The following is a 15,300-nucleotide window of genomic DNA, read 5'->3' as shown; positions in this document are numbered from 1 at the left end:
GGATGATGCATGTTTTGAATGTGGCAAGAAAGGGCATTTCAAAAGAGATTGCTACAAGCTGAAAAACAAGTCAAAGCCGCCTAGACAGCAAGCTGATTACAAGAATAAAAAGAAATCCAAGGCACTTCTAACTTGGAGTGATGATGAGGATGAGTCAGCTTCTGATGATTCTAGTGATGAGATGGTTAACTTGGCTCTTGTTGGTCTCGATGGCTCAATTGATACAACTGATTCAGATACGGACACAAATAGTGAGGTAAACTCTATTAATTCTGAATTAAATACTATTGATACAACTACTTGTGAACTAACCATGCAGGATAAGAGTTGTTTATCAATAATGGAACTCATTGATCTAAAGAATGAGAATTATGAGCTCGAGAAAGAAAATGTTCATTTGAAGAAAGTCATAGGTGATTTCTTGAATGAAAAGAGTGCCAAAGCTAGTAGTGGAATCATTTCTACCCTCAAGGAACAGATCTCACAACTTGAAGGGAACAACATGCAAATCCAAAGAAGGAATGATACACTCATGAAAGAACTCAGCTCGCTGAGAGCAGATCTTAAAGCTAAGGATGCAAGCTTAGAGGCGTTCGAGTTAAGCAAGTCCCAAAGCTTAGCCGAAATCTCTATTCAAGCTGAAAAGATCAAAGCATTGGAGCAAGAAGTCAAAGATCTTCAGAAAGCCATGGGAAAGTTTGTTCAAGGAGAAGAAAGTCTCAAATCTATGATGAAACAAGCTAAAGGTTCTCATGATAAAGGAGGCATTGGTGCAGCTTCTACATCCACTTCTTCAATGAGATATGAAGGGAAAAATGGCATTCCATACAATTATGCCATGCCTTGGGTGACTTGTCACAAGTGTGGAAAGAAGGGCCATCTTGCTAATAACTGTCCAATGAAGAATTCTCAATCAGCAAGCTGGGAAAGGAAGTCAGCTCACAGGCAGTATGCTGACAACAGAAACAGACAGAAGACAGCTCCAAGACAGAATGTTGATAAGACCAGCAGAACATGGAAGAAGAGTTCTAAAGTGGTCCAAATGTGGATCAAGAAATCTGATCTTAATGTTCTATATGTTTTATCAACTAACACTGTTGGACCCAACAAAATATGGGTACCAAAACGTTGAGTTGTTTGTGTTTGTTTTGTAGGTTTGTCTCGTGTCTAAAGTAAAGCCAAATCAATGGATATTGGATAGTGGATGCACTAGGCACATGAGTGGAGACAAATCTCAGTTTCTAAGCTTGAAGATGAAGAAGGGTGGTCGTGTCACAATTGGTGATAGCAAAACTCTTCCTATTCTTGGCAAAGGAACTATAGGTAATAGTATCATTTCTATCAACAAGGTACAATATGTTAAAGGTCTTACTTATAACTTGCTTAGTATAAGTCAGTTATTTGATGATGGTCATATTGTTAACTTTGGTAAGGATGAATGTACTATACTTGTTGGTGCTAACAAAACTCCTCTAGTTGCAAAACGAGAAGGAAATATATATGTTTTGAACTTTGAAGAACAGGAGGCAGGTGTTTGTTTAGCAGCTATGGATAATAATCCAGAAATTTGGCATAGAAGGCTTGGACATGCTCATATGGATCATCTCAGCAAGCTGTCAGCAAAGAAGCTTGTTCGAGGACTACCAAAGCTTAAGTATGTCAAGATGGAGACATGTTCTGCTTGTCAATTGGGAAAGCAAACAAGGACTCCACATAAGGCAAAGAAAATGGTATCTACTTCTAAACCTTTAGAGCTTCTTCACTTGGATCTTTTTGGTCCCGAAGCTTATAAGAGTATTGGAGGTAAACAATATGCCTTTGTTATTGTTGATGATTATTCTAGATTCACTTGGGTATTATTCTTGCGTACTAAAGATTGTGCTTTTAGTGAATTTGAGAAACTAATCAAGTTGCTTGAGAACAAACTAGATACAAGACTTGTAGGTATTCGAAGTGATCATGGTGGGGAATTCCAAAAAGACTTCATTACTTATTGTGAAGAAAGAGGAATCTCACATGAGTTCTCAGCACCTCGTACACCTCAGCAAAATGGAGTTGTAGAGCGTAAGAACAGGTCCTTACAAGAAACAGCTAGGACATTGCTGCAGGAAAGCAAGCTGCCAAGAAGCTTTTGGGCAGAAGCTGTCAACACAGCAAGCTATGTTCTTAACAGAGTGCTAATCAGGCCAATTCTCAACAAGACTCCTTATGAATTGCTAAGGAAAAAGAAGCCTAACATCAGTTATTTCAAGGTGTTTGGATCTAAGTGCTTCGTACTCAAAACCATTGATAGGGATGGTAAATTCGACTCTAAATCTTATGAAGCTATATTTTTAGGCTATTCTTTAACAAGTCGTGCTTATAGAGTGTATAATCTTGGTAAACATACTGTTGAAGAGTCTATTGATGTGTCATTTCAAGAGTCTACTGATGATCTTGCAAGGGATGAGGAAGAATGTGCAGGTACAGGTACTAGCAGCAAGCTGACAGTGAAGGAAACTGGAAATCAGCAAGCTGACAAGTCAACTGCCACAACTTCAGAAGGAAATAAAGCTATTGAATCCACTCCATCTCTTGAAGAAACTTTGGATAAGATGTCTAAGCTTACATTGGATGAATCCAGAGGTCAAACTACATCAGCAAGCCAAAATGTTGTTGATCAGACTCCTCCTAGGCAGACTACAAGAAATGAAGAGGTCATAGCTCAACATAATCTACCAAAGTCAACTAGAACAGTGAAGAATCATCCTCCTCAGTTGATCATTGGAGATAAATCAGCTGGAATCAAGACAAGGAAAGCTCAAGCCAACATTTGTGCTTATGCTGCCTTCATAGCTCAAGAGGAACCAAAGAATGTTCAAGAAGCTTTACAAGATGAAAATTGGATCATGGCAATGCAAGAAGAACTCAACCAATTCGAAAGATGTGATGTTTGGGAACTTGTAGATCCACCAGAGGATGCTTCAATTGTTGGAACCAAATGGGTATTCAAGAATAAAGTTGATGAATTTGGTACTATCACTCGAAACAAAGCTAGACTTGTTGCACAAGGATATAATCAGCAAGAAGGAATTGATTTTGATCAAACATATGCTCCGGTTGCAAGATTGGAATCTATCAGGATGCTATTGTCATTTGCATGCTATAAGAAGTTTAAGCTACATCAAATGGACGTCAAAAGTGCATTCTTAAATGGATATCTAAAGGAAGAAGTCTATGTCAAGCAACCACCAGGATTCGAGGATGAAAAATATCCAAACCGTGTCTACAAGCTCAAGAAGGCACTATATGGATTAAGGCAAGCACCTCGATCATGGTATGAAAGGTTAAGTGAATTTTTGATCAAAAATGGTTTCATTAGAGGTAAAATTGATCCTACTTTGTTTACCATTATTAAAGGTCAAGATATATTAGTTGTTCAAATATATGTGGATGATATTATATTTGGCTCTACTAATGATTCTTTGTGTAAGTGGTTTTCAAAGTGCATGCATAGTGAGTTTGACATGAGCATGATGGGAGAGCTCAATTATTTCTTGGGGCTCCAAATTAAGCAAACTCCAGAAGGAATATATGTGCATCAATCCAAGTATATCAAGAATCTACTCAAAAGATTTGGTTATGAGAATATCAAGGCGAAATCCACACCGATGAGCGTTGTCAGCAAGCTGACAGCAGATGAAAATGGTAAAGATGTTGATATTCGAATGTATAGAGGTATGATTGGAAGTTTACTTTATCTTACAGCCTCTAGACCTGATATTATGTATAGTGTTTGTGTTTGTGCTAGATTTCAAGCAAAACCAAAGGATTCACACTTACAAGCTGTTAAAAGAATATTTAAATATTTAAGTGGAACAATTACTTTGGGTTTATTCTATCCTATCACAAATGCTTTTGATCTTGTTGGGTATAGTGATGCAGATTATGCAGGTAGTCAAACTGATAGAAAAAGTACAAGTGGTGTTTGTGCATTTTTGGGTCAAAGCTTAGTTTCTTGGTTAAGCAAGAAGCAAACTTCAGTTGCTCTATCTACGGCTGAGGGGGAGTATTTAGCAGCTGGTAGCTGTTGCTCTCAAATGCTATGGATGAGACAACAATTGAAAGACTTTGGAATCAAATGCAAACAAACTCCTATCTTTTGTGACAACACAAGTACAATCAACATTTCAGAAAATCCAGTCAACCATTCAAGGACAAAGCATATAGATGTTCGACATCATTTTCTGAGAGACAATGTTGCAAAGGGTGCTGTCAAGCTGATTTTTGTGGCTACAGCAGATCAGCTAGCTGACATCTTCACAAAACCTCTTCCTGAAGAACGATATGTCGTGCTGAGAAGGGAATTGGGTATGTGTGATGTGCAGTCAGCAAGCTAATAAGCTTGGTCCGGGTACTATCAGCTTACTCTTAGTACTTTACATATTCTAAATTATTTTTGCATGCGGGTCAGTTCAAGGGTTTCTTTGCAGTTTAGTTTAATTAATAAACTATCCGTTATGTGCTGATTTACATGAATTTATGTGCTGAATTTTGTTACGTGATTATGTGATAATCTATGTGATTTATGGTAAGCTTTAAAATTCAAATTTTTAAGATTTGCTATTTAAGTGGAAATCTGCTAAGAATTGTTACTAGATTTTGTTAAGAGAATATAGCGGATATATCATGTCGTTTTTCACCAAAATTAGTTTAACAAATATTATCCCTAAATCCTCTCCCGAGATCATTATCAAAAGAATTTTAAAATCTATCATTTCTCCGAGTCTATACAGCTTCCTCTTTAAAACCTCTCACTGTGGCGCCCTCCAAACCCGGGTCAGAAGTTTGGGGTCCGCACCTTATCATAAACCTGTAATTAATGATTTAATAGATGTATAGTGACCCTTAACTGTCCTTGGATCGCAACAGGTTAAAGTATAAAACAAGCCACAACACAACTTCAATTATTACAAACCCAAATCCCAAAATAAAAACTTCAATCTTACAAGCTTACACGTCATTTGTGTCTCATTATTCAAACTAATACATATATCAAATGTCAAGCGCTGCCGATAGCTCTCTCCATCTCTCAGCCTGGAATCCTGGCCTTACCACTAGCCTGAGTATCATCGTTACCAACCTTCTCTGCTTTCACTGGAAAGAACATAGAGTATCGCAAGAGTGAGCTGACAAGCTCAGCAAGTATAATAATATCCATTTAAACATTTATCAAAAGATGATGGAAATCAATATTTAATAGAATCAACCTCAATGTCAAAGTTTCTTTTTAGAGTATCAATTAGAATTGGATATTAAATTTTATTTTTAAAAACCAAAGGTTAGGCTGCTGATCAGTCAGACACTAACCCCGAGCAGGCCCCGCCATGCTCGTTTACTGGATCCAAGGCACACATTGGCCTAAAGTGACCACTCATCTGGTCTGACCATTCATTTGGTCCATTTAAGAAAAACTATCCAATTCTATTATAAATCAGGATGAATACCAATATAATGCAATAAACAGAATCATTAAGAACATGATTAAATTTTGGAGCAGAAACAGAATTCATTTCAGCAATATCTTTAAGATATTCTACAATAAGAATCAGGAATAATTCCACGAGTCAAAGGATCAAATATAGCATATCTGGATTTCAAGTGAAACAATAGTCATGGTCTGTATGAAAGAAGGTTTCTGGTTTTATTAAAGAATTCACATGTCAAAAGGGTGTTTTCAAGTCCAAAGAAATTAGGTTATTGAAAAGGAATCACAATTGTGGGGTGTATGGTATTCCAGGTATGATTGACTTCCAGTCAATTGGTTTGGATATCAAAGGTGTGTCAGAACATTGAAATAAGGTTTATATGGTAGTTATTCAAAAATCTCAAGGTTTGAAGGTTTACAATTGAATAAGGTTTCCAAAATAGATATCAAAGAATCAAGTTAATGGCTCAAGAATCAATGAATGAATAGTTCAAGTGATAGTCAAAGAATCTGGTTGATGGTTTAAGAATCGATGAATTAAACAATTCATGATATGGCTCAATAAGTGTCATGAGTGAATTAGAAAGCTAGCAAAGCAATCACATCAAGGATCATATATATATATAATTGAAGGAAAGTATCAAGGAAACTTGCCTTATACTGACGATTTCAAATTTCAATCGCTCCTGCTCGATAAACTATTCTATATCCACTTGCTTTCCCCTTTACTACGCCTCGCTTCTCTGCTAATCATCACAACTAATTATCAATATGTGATCTCATACTATTCTCATCATCCTTTATTCGACACAAGCTTCTATCTACCCTTCGTTTCACCCAAATCCGATTTACGGATCAAAAGTTATGTCAAAAACAATTTTATATCAATCACGTAAACACATAGCATATCAATCAGATAGCACATAGCACATATCACATAAAATATTTAATAAAATATATTTTTCAAAAGAAGTTTGAAGTCAAACGGACTTTTCTGGTATTTATTATGAATTTTTAAACATTTTTCGGAATTAAAACGGGTCAAAGAATCATTTTATAAATAAATAATCCATTTTTGGATACTCGAAAACAAGTCCGAAATCATTTGAAATCAATTAACGAGCTTCAATCATATTTTAGAATAATATTTTAAAGCTCGAAACTATTTTTCGGAATTTTAAAATCATTTAAAATTATTTAAAATAATTAAATCTAATTAATAAATCAATTAAAATCAATTAATAATTAATTAAAATAATTAATAAATTAAATCAGATTTATTTTTGAATTAATAATTAATTAAAAACAATTTTTGAAATTAAAATAATTGATTTTCGAAATAAAATTAAATAAATAAAACTTTTTAAAGATTTTAAAACTTCAAGGTTTAAAGTATAAAGCTGAGAAACTTCAGGGGGTGACTAAACTGCAAAATGGAAAACTTCAGGGACGAATCATCATCGTCTTCAAAAGATGGGTGACCGGTCGGCAGTTTGCCGCCGGCCACCGCGACCAGTCGCCGGAAACGGCTTTCCCGGTCACTATCAACTACCAAACTCTCCAGATCCCTTCGTTAAGTCAACACAACCTCATCCCCGCCATCACACAGTCCAAAGGTGGCCGGAATCGGCCAGAATCAGTCGAGGAAACTCGCCGTCGCCGGCGAGTTTCTCTCTCCCCGATTTGCGCGATTCCTGAGTCCCACACCACATCTGTTAGCACCATACGACTCCTCTAGACAAGCCCTAGCTATTTCACACCTCCAATCACATCCAGAATTAACGAATAACAAAGCCCTAAATCCAATTGAAAACATTCAAACGACACATAAACCCTAATTTCTTGAATTCGAAATTTAAACTCAATTCTGAACATGTTATTGAACTCCAAATCAAGCATATGATATACCAAAATGATCAGGAGAAGATTATCTACAACATACAATCATCAAATCACACAAACAACTTCAAAATCAAAAATCCCTAATTTGAGCTTATTTACTTCGAATTTAAAACTCAAAATCCAAACCCACCTGATGTTGCTGCACTGATTTTGATGCTAAATTATGACTCTACTTGTTAAAACCTTCAATTTGAGTCCTTGAACGCCAAAATCCGAGTCCGATAACGCGTCCAAATCCTCGTTTGAATCTCAAGAACACGAAGAACTCTCTCGGGAATTTCTCGGTTTTAACTGGTTTTATGATTTTCGTAATGAAATAAAGTACGGTTAAGGATATTTATACTTATGAATAATTAGTACCCCTTTGGATCATATATGGCATGAAAATACAATGTTTAATAGCTTTATACTAATAAAACGGGTCCAATCGGTACCGGTTTTCGAGATAATCATCAAAACGGGGCTTTTAATCCGTCATTAATATGCGGGTCCCACCGTCATTATGACAAGATAAGGATAAGTATAAAATATCTAGTTTCACGTTTATCGATACTACCGGATAATTATCGAATACCGAAAGATTCCGCCGGACCGGCTCCGGAACAAACCGTACTCCGGATCGAAAAAGTCAAAACATGAAAAGTGTCCGAAATGGTCAAATTAAGCTAAAGGTGAATTTTGTTGAAATTTTCGGGAAGTAAAATCTCGGTACCATTGTAGGTTGACGGTTTTCGAAAAATCAAAGTAATTAATAATTAATTAAAATATACATAATTAAATTCATAAATCAAATATAAAATCATACGACAATACATAAATCGATATGAACATATCTAAATAAACTATATTTTGTACTGAACATATAAAAATTGATATTCCTCAAATTTAATTAAAAATACATAACTAAATTAATAGAACAGGAACCAATTAATTCACAGAAATTCATATAAAATTCATATAATATTCATTAATCATTCAAATAATTACACGGATAATCCCAGATGTTACATCCTTCCCCCCTTAAAAGGATTCTGTCCTCAGAATCGCTTAGGTAAACAAATGAGGGTACTTTTCACGCATATCACTTTCTAACTCCCAGGTTGACTCTTCAACCTTCGGGTTTCTCCATAGTACCCTTACTAAATTAACTACCTTGTTTCTTAACACCTTCTCTCTCCTATCCAAGATTTCCACTGGCCTTTCTACATATGATAAATCTGCCTCGAGTTCTATCGGCTCATACTCTATCACATGTTTCGAATCTGGATTATACTTCTTAAGCATCGATACATGAAAGACGTTATGAATGTGCTCCATGTGCGGGGGTAACGCCAATTCGTACGCTACTTTGCCTACACGTCTCAAGATTTCAAATGGCCCCACGTATCGGGGACTAAGCTTGCCTTTCTTTCCGAATCTGGATAATCCTTTCCATGGTGACACCTTCAGTAACACTGCTTCTCCGTCTTCAAATTCTACGTTCTTCCGGAATTGATCTGCATAATTTCGTTGACGACTCTGTGCTGCAATTAGTCGTTTCTGAATAATTTCAACTACTTCCTTTGTTTGCTGTACTAATTCCGGTCCCAATACCTTGCGTTCTCCGACTTCATCCCAATATACTGGTGATCGACATTTACGTCCGTAAAGAGCTTCATAAGGAGGCATCCCAATACTTGCGTGATAACTATTATTGTATGCAAACTCCACTAAAGGTAGATGCTCGTCCCAATTGCCTTTGAAATCGATTGCGCAAACACGTAACATGTCCTCGATCGTCTGAATAGTTCTCTCACTTTGGCCGTCTGTTTGTGGATGATATGCCGTACTCATATTCAATTTAGTGCCCAAGCATTCCTGAAAACTTTTCCAAAATCTCGAATTAAATCGTGGATCTCTATCTGATACAATGGATACCGGGACTCCATGACGAACTACAATCTCTTTCAAGTACATATGAACTAGTTTATCCAAAGAGAATCTCTCATTGATCGGAAGAAAATGCGCTGACTTGGTCAGTCTATCTACTATAACCCAAATGGCATCATGGTTTGCTTTAGTCCTTGGTAATCCTACAATAAAATCCATAGCAATATGTTCCCACTTCCATTCTGGAATCTCTAAAGGTTGCAATAATCCACTTGGTCTTTGGTGTTCTGCTTTCACTCTTTGGCACGTATAGCATTTACTCACCCATTCTGCAATCTCTCTTTTCATATCTGGCCACCAATAGTTCTCCTTTAAATCTCTATACATCTTAGTGCTGCCTGGATGAATTGAATATTTGGAATTGTGTGCTTCCTGCAATATGTCATTCTTTAACTCTGTCACTGGTGGAATCCATATCCTGGAAGAAAATCTAAGAATCCCTTGATCATCTTTCTGTGTACATAACTCTTCTCCTACTAACTTGTTTACATCCTGATCCATTACCTCTTCCTGGCACTTCTTAATCTTCTCTAATAGCCCTGGTTGGAAGGTTATGGTATACAATGCTATCTTTGATGGTTCATGAATTCTTACCTCGATTTCCAACTTTTGAAACTCCTTATATAACTCCTCTGGCACAGTCAATACAATTAATCTTTCCTTTCTACTTAAAGCATCTGCTACAACATTAGCTTTTCCTGGATGATACTTAATCGTACAATCATAATCCTTAATCAACTCTAGCCATCTCCTTTGTCTCATGTTCAGCTCTTTCTGAGTAAAGATGTACTTTAAACTTTTATGGTCTGTATAAATCTCACATTTTTCTCCGTACAAATAATGTCTCCATATTTTCAATGCAAATACAATAGCCGCTAACTCCAGATCATGAGTGGGGTACTTTTGTTCATGAGGTTTAAGTTGTCTCGACGCATACGCAATAACTTTATCATGCTGCATCAATACACATCCTAATCCTTTATAAGAAGCATCACTATAAATCACAAAATTTCCTTGATCATCTGGAAGGGACAATACTGGTGCTGACACTAATCTCTTCTTCAACTCCTGAAAACTTTCCTCACATTTCTCATTCCATATGAACTTCTCATTCTTTCTAGTTAACTTAGTCAGTGGGGTTGCAATTCTTGAGAAATCCTGTACAAATCTTCTATAATAACCTGCTAATCCCAAGAAACTCCTGATCTCTGTAGGGGTCTTTGGTCTTTCCCAATTCATTACAGCTTCAATCTTTGCTGGATCTACCTTGATTCCTTCACGACTTACTATATGTCCTAGAAATTGAACTTCTTTTAACCAAAATTCACATTTAGAAAACTTTGCATACAATTTCTCCTTTCTTAATATCTCTAAGGCTGTCCTTAAATGTTCTGCATGCTCCTCAGCTGTCTTAGAATATATCAAAATATCATCTATAAAAACAATCACAAACTTGTCCAAATACTTCTTAAAGACTCTATTCATTAAATCCATAAAAGCTGCTGGTGCATTCGTTAATCCAAAAGCCATCACTAAAAATTCATAGTGACCATACCTTGTTCTAAAAGCTGTCTTAGGTATATCCTCAGATTTGATTTTAAGCTGATGGTATCCTGACCTAAGGTCAATCTTAGAAAAATACTCTGCTCCTTTCAATTGGTCAAACAAGTCATCAATACGAGGTAAAGGATATTTATTCTTGATGGTAAGCTTATTTAGCTCTCTGTAGTCTATGCATAACCTCATACTTCCATCCTTCTTCTTTACAAATAACACTGGTGCTCCCCATGGGGATACACTAGGTCTGATCACTCCTTTCTCCAATAACTCTTGTAATTGTTTTGCCAATTCTTTCATCTCTACTGGTGCCATCCTATACGGGGCTTTGGATATTGGCTCCGTTCCAGGTGCTAAGTCGATTGCAAATTCTATCTCTCTATCTGGGGGAAGTCCTGGTAACTCATCCGGAAACACGTCTGGAAATTCATTCACTACAGGAATATTTTCAAGTTTTACTGGTTCTTGACTTTTATCAATTACATAAGCAATATAGGCTTCACATCCTTGTCGTAACATCCTCTTTGCTTGGATCATGGTTAAAAACTTCTTTACTTGCTTTTGTCCTCTAAACGTTATTACCTCGTCGTTTGGTGTCATTAATATTACTTTCTTATTTTTACAATCTATCTGCGCACTATGTTTAGACAACCAATCCATCCCTAGGATTACATCAAACTCCCCCCAACTTGAAAGGTATCAAGTCGGCACAAAACTTATTCCCTAAAATCTCAATTTCACAATCAGGGCAAACTCGATCAACAGAGATACGATCCTGATTAGCTAGTTCTACATTCATAACCTCATTCAACAATTCAACTGGACAATTCAACTTATCAACAAAAGCTTGAGAAATAAATGATCTAGTGGCTCCAGAATCAATTAACACCTTGGCATTTATAGAATTTACATTAAGCGTACCTGTCACCACATCGGCATCCTGAATAGCATCTTTCACTGACATATCAAAGACTCTTGCCCTAGGAGGTTCATTCATTTCTGGAACAGTTCCCATGATTCTAAGTGCATTGCTAGCAGGGGCTGGTGTCTTGCAGTCCTTAGCCATATGTCCTGGCTTTCCACATTTAAAACATGTATATCCTATGGCTGGAGTCTTACTTGTTGAGCCTCTATTGGTCTGATCCTTTATCACTGGCTGGTTTTGACATTCTCTAGAGTAGTGTCCTTTCTGGTTGCATTTAAAACATACCACATTCAGTTTGTTACATACTCCTCCATGTCTCTTGCCACACGTTTGACATTCCGGCATTGAAGACCTTTGTTGATTGGCCTGACTTCCCGTAAGAAAACGTCCTCCTTGTCCACCACTGCCTATTCTCTTAAAATTAGGATTTCCTCCTGCTTGAAACTTCCCTTTCTTCTGGAACCTCCCTTGATGAGAGGATCCTCCTCTGTTGTCTGGCTTTCTCTTCTTATCTTCCTTAGACTTCTGAAACAACTCATTCTCAGCCTCCGCAATCATTGCCTTCTCAACCACTGCCGCATACGTTTCTAATTGCAAAATAGCTAACTTGCTTCTAATCCAAGGCTTCAGACCTTGTTGGAATCTTTTTGCTTTCTGCCTATCTGTCTCTACATAAGTTGGCACAAACCTAGCCAATTCCGCAAACTTATTCTCATATTCCACCACAGACATATTTCCTTGTTTCAACTCTAGAAAGTTCAACTCCATTTGATCTTGAAGAAACCTAGGAAAATACTTTTCTAAAAACAATTCCTTAAACCTCTCCCAAGTCATCTCAACTGTACCTTCCATATTCTTCACAGATTCCCACCAATACGTTGCTTCATTCTTTAAGTAATGACTAGCAAACTTTGTTTTCTGATCCTCACTTGCTGGAACTAATGCAAAACACTTTTCCATTTCTTTTAGCCATGTTTGGGCTGCAACAGGATCTGCTGAGCCCTTAAACTCTGGAGGATTAACTGCCTGAAAAGTTTTAAAAGTTACCCTAGGATTCTCTTGATGTTGCTGTTGTCGGGTAAGATGAGCAGTTTGTTGAGCCAAGATTTGAATGAGTTGGGCCACAGCAGGATCTACTGGGCCTATATTGACATTCTGGTTATCATTGTTATCATTGATGCTGTTGGTGCCTTCAGGATCACTGTTGGCACGAGTATGTCTTGTTGGAGGCATTCTGTAAAGAAGAAACAATTTACTTAGTCGTTTTAAATCAAATTCTCTTTTTATAGAAGGTTTTTAAGAAAACAGAGTTATACATTTTTGAAAACATTTTTGAGATTGTTTAACTAAATAAATTGCATGCTTCTTTACAGAATGTAAAACATTGAAAGAAAGATTGTAATACTATCACAAGAGTTTATGATCGATACTGAAAGTAAAGTAAAGTAAAGCAAGTGCGATAAAGTAAAGGACAAGACTGAAAAGTAAAAGATGCTGATATATATAAGTCAGTGCTGGAGATACAAGCGTCAAGCGCTTTATCAAAAGTAAAGTACAACAACAGCAACAGCAAGACTATCATCTAGTCAGCTCGGCCAGTCTATATATACATGTCAAAATCTGCTGATGACCACAACAACATACACATCCTCTGGCCAGCTCCACTAGTCTATACGTACATGTCAAAATCTGCTGACCTGATACAACTACTCACTACACACTGCATCATACACACTACTCACTATAATACTAACCATCTCCAACACATGATATACTCCAGACCTATGGGAAGTCTGGTCCTCCGATAACATCCAGCCGCTCCAAGACCCAACGAGCCCAATCTATAATATCTCCAGGGGTACCAAGTGGTGCGGTAATCCCACATAACCTCTCTACTGCCTCTGTCCAAAAAGCACGTATCTCCTCTCTCAACTGTCGCTCTGCCCTATTAGGATCTAAATCCCTCATCGCCTGTGTCAGCTCCCCAATCTGGCCCAACAACTCATCTCTCTCCATCAAAAGTGCCTGATAGTAGTGATAGGGTACTGAAAGAGGGGAACACGGATAAGAGGGTCCAACACCTGAAAACCCAGAAGACTCATGCTCTGGTGGAGGTCCACGGATAGGAGGTCGTACAAGGGGAGCAGGTGGGGGCATCTCAGGTGCAGGTGGGGGTATAGCCCTAAGCGGTACAGCTGCAATAGGGGTCTGTCCACTACGAGGGTATCCAGGTGGACGTGAAGGTCCAGCTACAGGTGGGGGTGTAAGTGCCCTGGGTGAAGATACTGGTACAACTCCTGGACGGGGTGGAAGTCCCTCAACTGTCGACTCTGAATGATCAGAATGAACCGGGGTACTGGGTCCTGACATGCCTGATAGTCTGAGAATCCACATGAACAAACACGTATGAGAATCTGTATCCACTACCAACATCAATCCTAAATCTGTTACAAATAATCCTCAACCTCTCAACGTTCTATCTACCTATCACTCATTTCTAATCCTAAACTTCTACCCAACCTAACAATCTAGGCTTGTTTCATTGACTTAAAACCTGTCGCTCTGATACCAACCTGTGGCGCCCTCCAAACCCGGGTCAGAAGTTTGGGGTCCGCACCTTATCATAAACCTGTAATTAATGATTTAATAGATGTATAGTGACCCTTAACTGTCCTTGGATCGCAACAGGTTAAAGTATAAAACAAGCCACAACACAACTTCAATTATTACAAACCCAAATCCCAAAATAAAAACTTCAATCTTACAAGCTTACACGTCATTTGTGTCTCATTATTCAAACTAATACATATATCAAATGTCAAGCGCTGCCGATAGCTCTCTCCATCTCTCAGCCTGGAATCCTGGCCTTACCACTAGCCTGAGTATCATCGTTACCAACCTTCTCTGCTTTCACTGGAAAGAACATAGAGTATCGCAAGAGTGAGCTGACAAGCTCAGCAAGTATAATAATATCCATTTAAACATTTATCAAAAGATGATGGAAATCAATATTTAATAGAATCAACCTCAATGTCAAAGTTTCTTTTTAGAGTATCAATTAGAATTGGATATTAAATTTTATTTTTAAAAACCAAAGGTTAGGCTGCTGATCAGTCAGACACTAACCCCGAGCAGGCCCCGCCATGCTCGTTTACTGGATCCAAGGCACACATTGGCCTAAAGTGACCACTCATCTGGTCTGACCATTCATTTGGTCCATTTAAGAAAAACTATCCAATTCTATTATAAATCAGGATGAATACCAATATAATGCAATAAACAGAATCATTAAGAACATGATTAAATTTTGGAGCAGAAACAGAATTCATTTCAGCAATATCTTTAAGATATTCTACAATAAGAATCAGGAATAATTCCACGAGTCAAAGGATCAAATATAGCATATCTGGATTTCAAGTGAAACAATAGTCATGGTCTGTATGAAAGAAGGTTTCTGGTTTTATTAAAGAATTCACATGTCAAAAGGGTGTTTTCAAGTCCAAAGAAATTAGGTTATTGA

The 15,300-nt window shown here is 37.4% G+C and overlaps 1 protein-coding gene across 1 annotated transcript; it reads right to left on the bottom strand.

The window, feature by feature from the left end:
* Window positions 1-13,562: 13,562 nt before the first annotated feature.
* LOC135152899 (uncharacterized) lies at window positions 13,563-14,150 on the bottom strand. The gene has a single exon (XM_064094066.1). It carries the CDS (start codon window positions 14,148-14,150, stop codon window positions 13,563-13,565), a length of 588 nt encoding a protein of 195 aa, XP_063950136.1.
* Between the last annotated feature and the right edge of the window lie 1,150 nt (window positions 14,151-15,300).

The sequence above is a fragment of the Daucus carota genome, chromosome 5 (genome assembly GCF_001625215.2).
Source record: "Daucus carota subsp. sativus chromosome 5, DH1 v3.0, whole genome shotgun sequence".
Classification (NCBI taxonomy): domain Eukaryota; kingdom Viridiplantae; phylum Streptophyta; class Magnoliopsida; order Apiales; family Apiaceae; genus Daucus; species Daucus carota.
The sequence above is the reverse complement of the archived record's forward strand: the minus strand, read 5'-3'. Positions and strand labels throughout refer to the sequence as shown.

Coding starts and splice junctions, on each gene's coding strand:
- LOC135152899 (XM_064094066.1), bottom strand. CDS start 14,150: ATGTCAGGACCCAGTACCCCGGTTCATTCTGATCATTCAGAGTCGACA.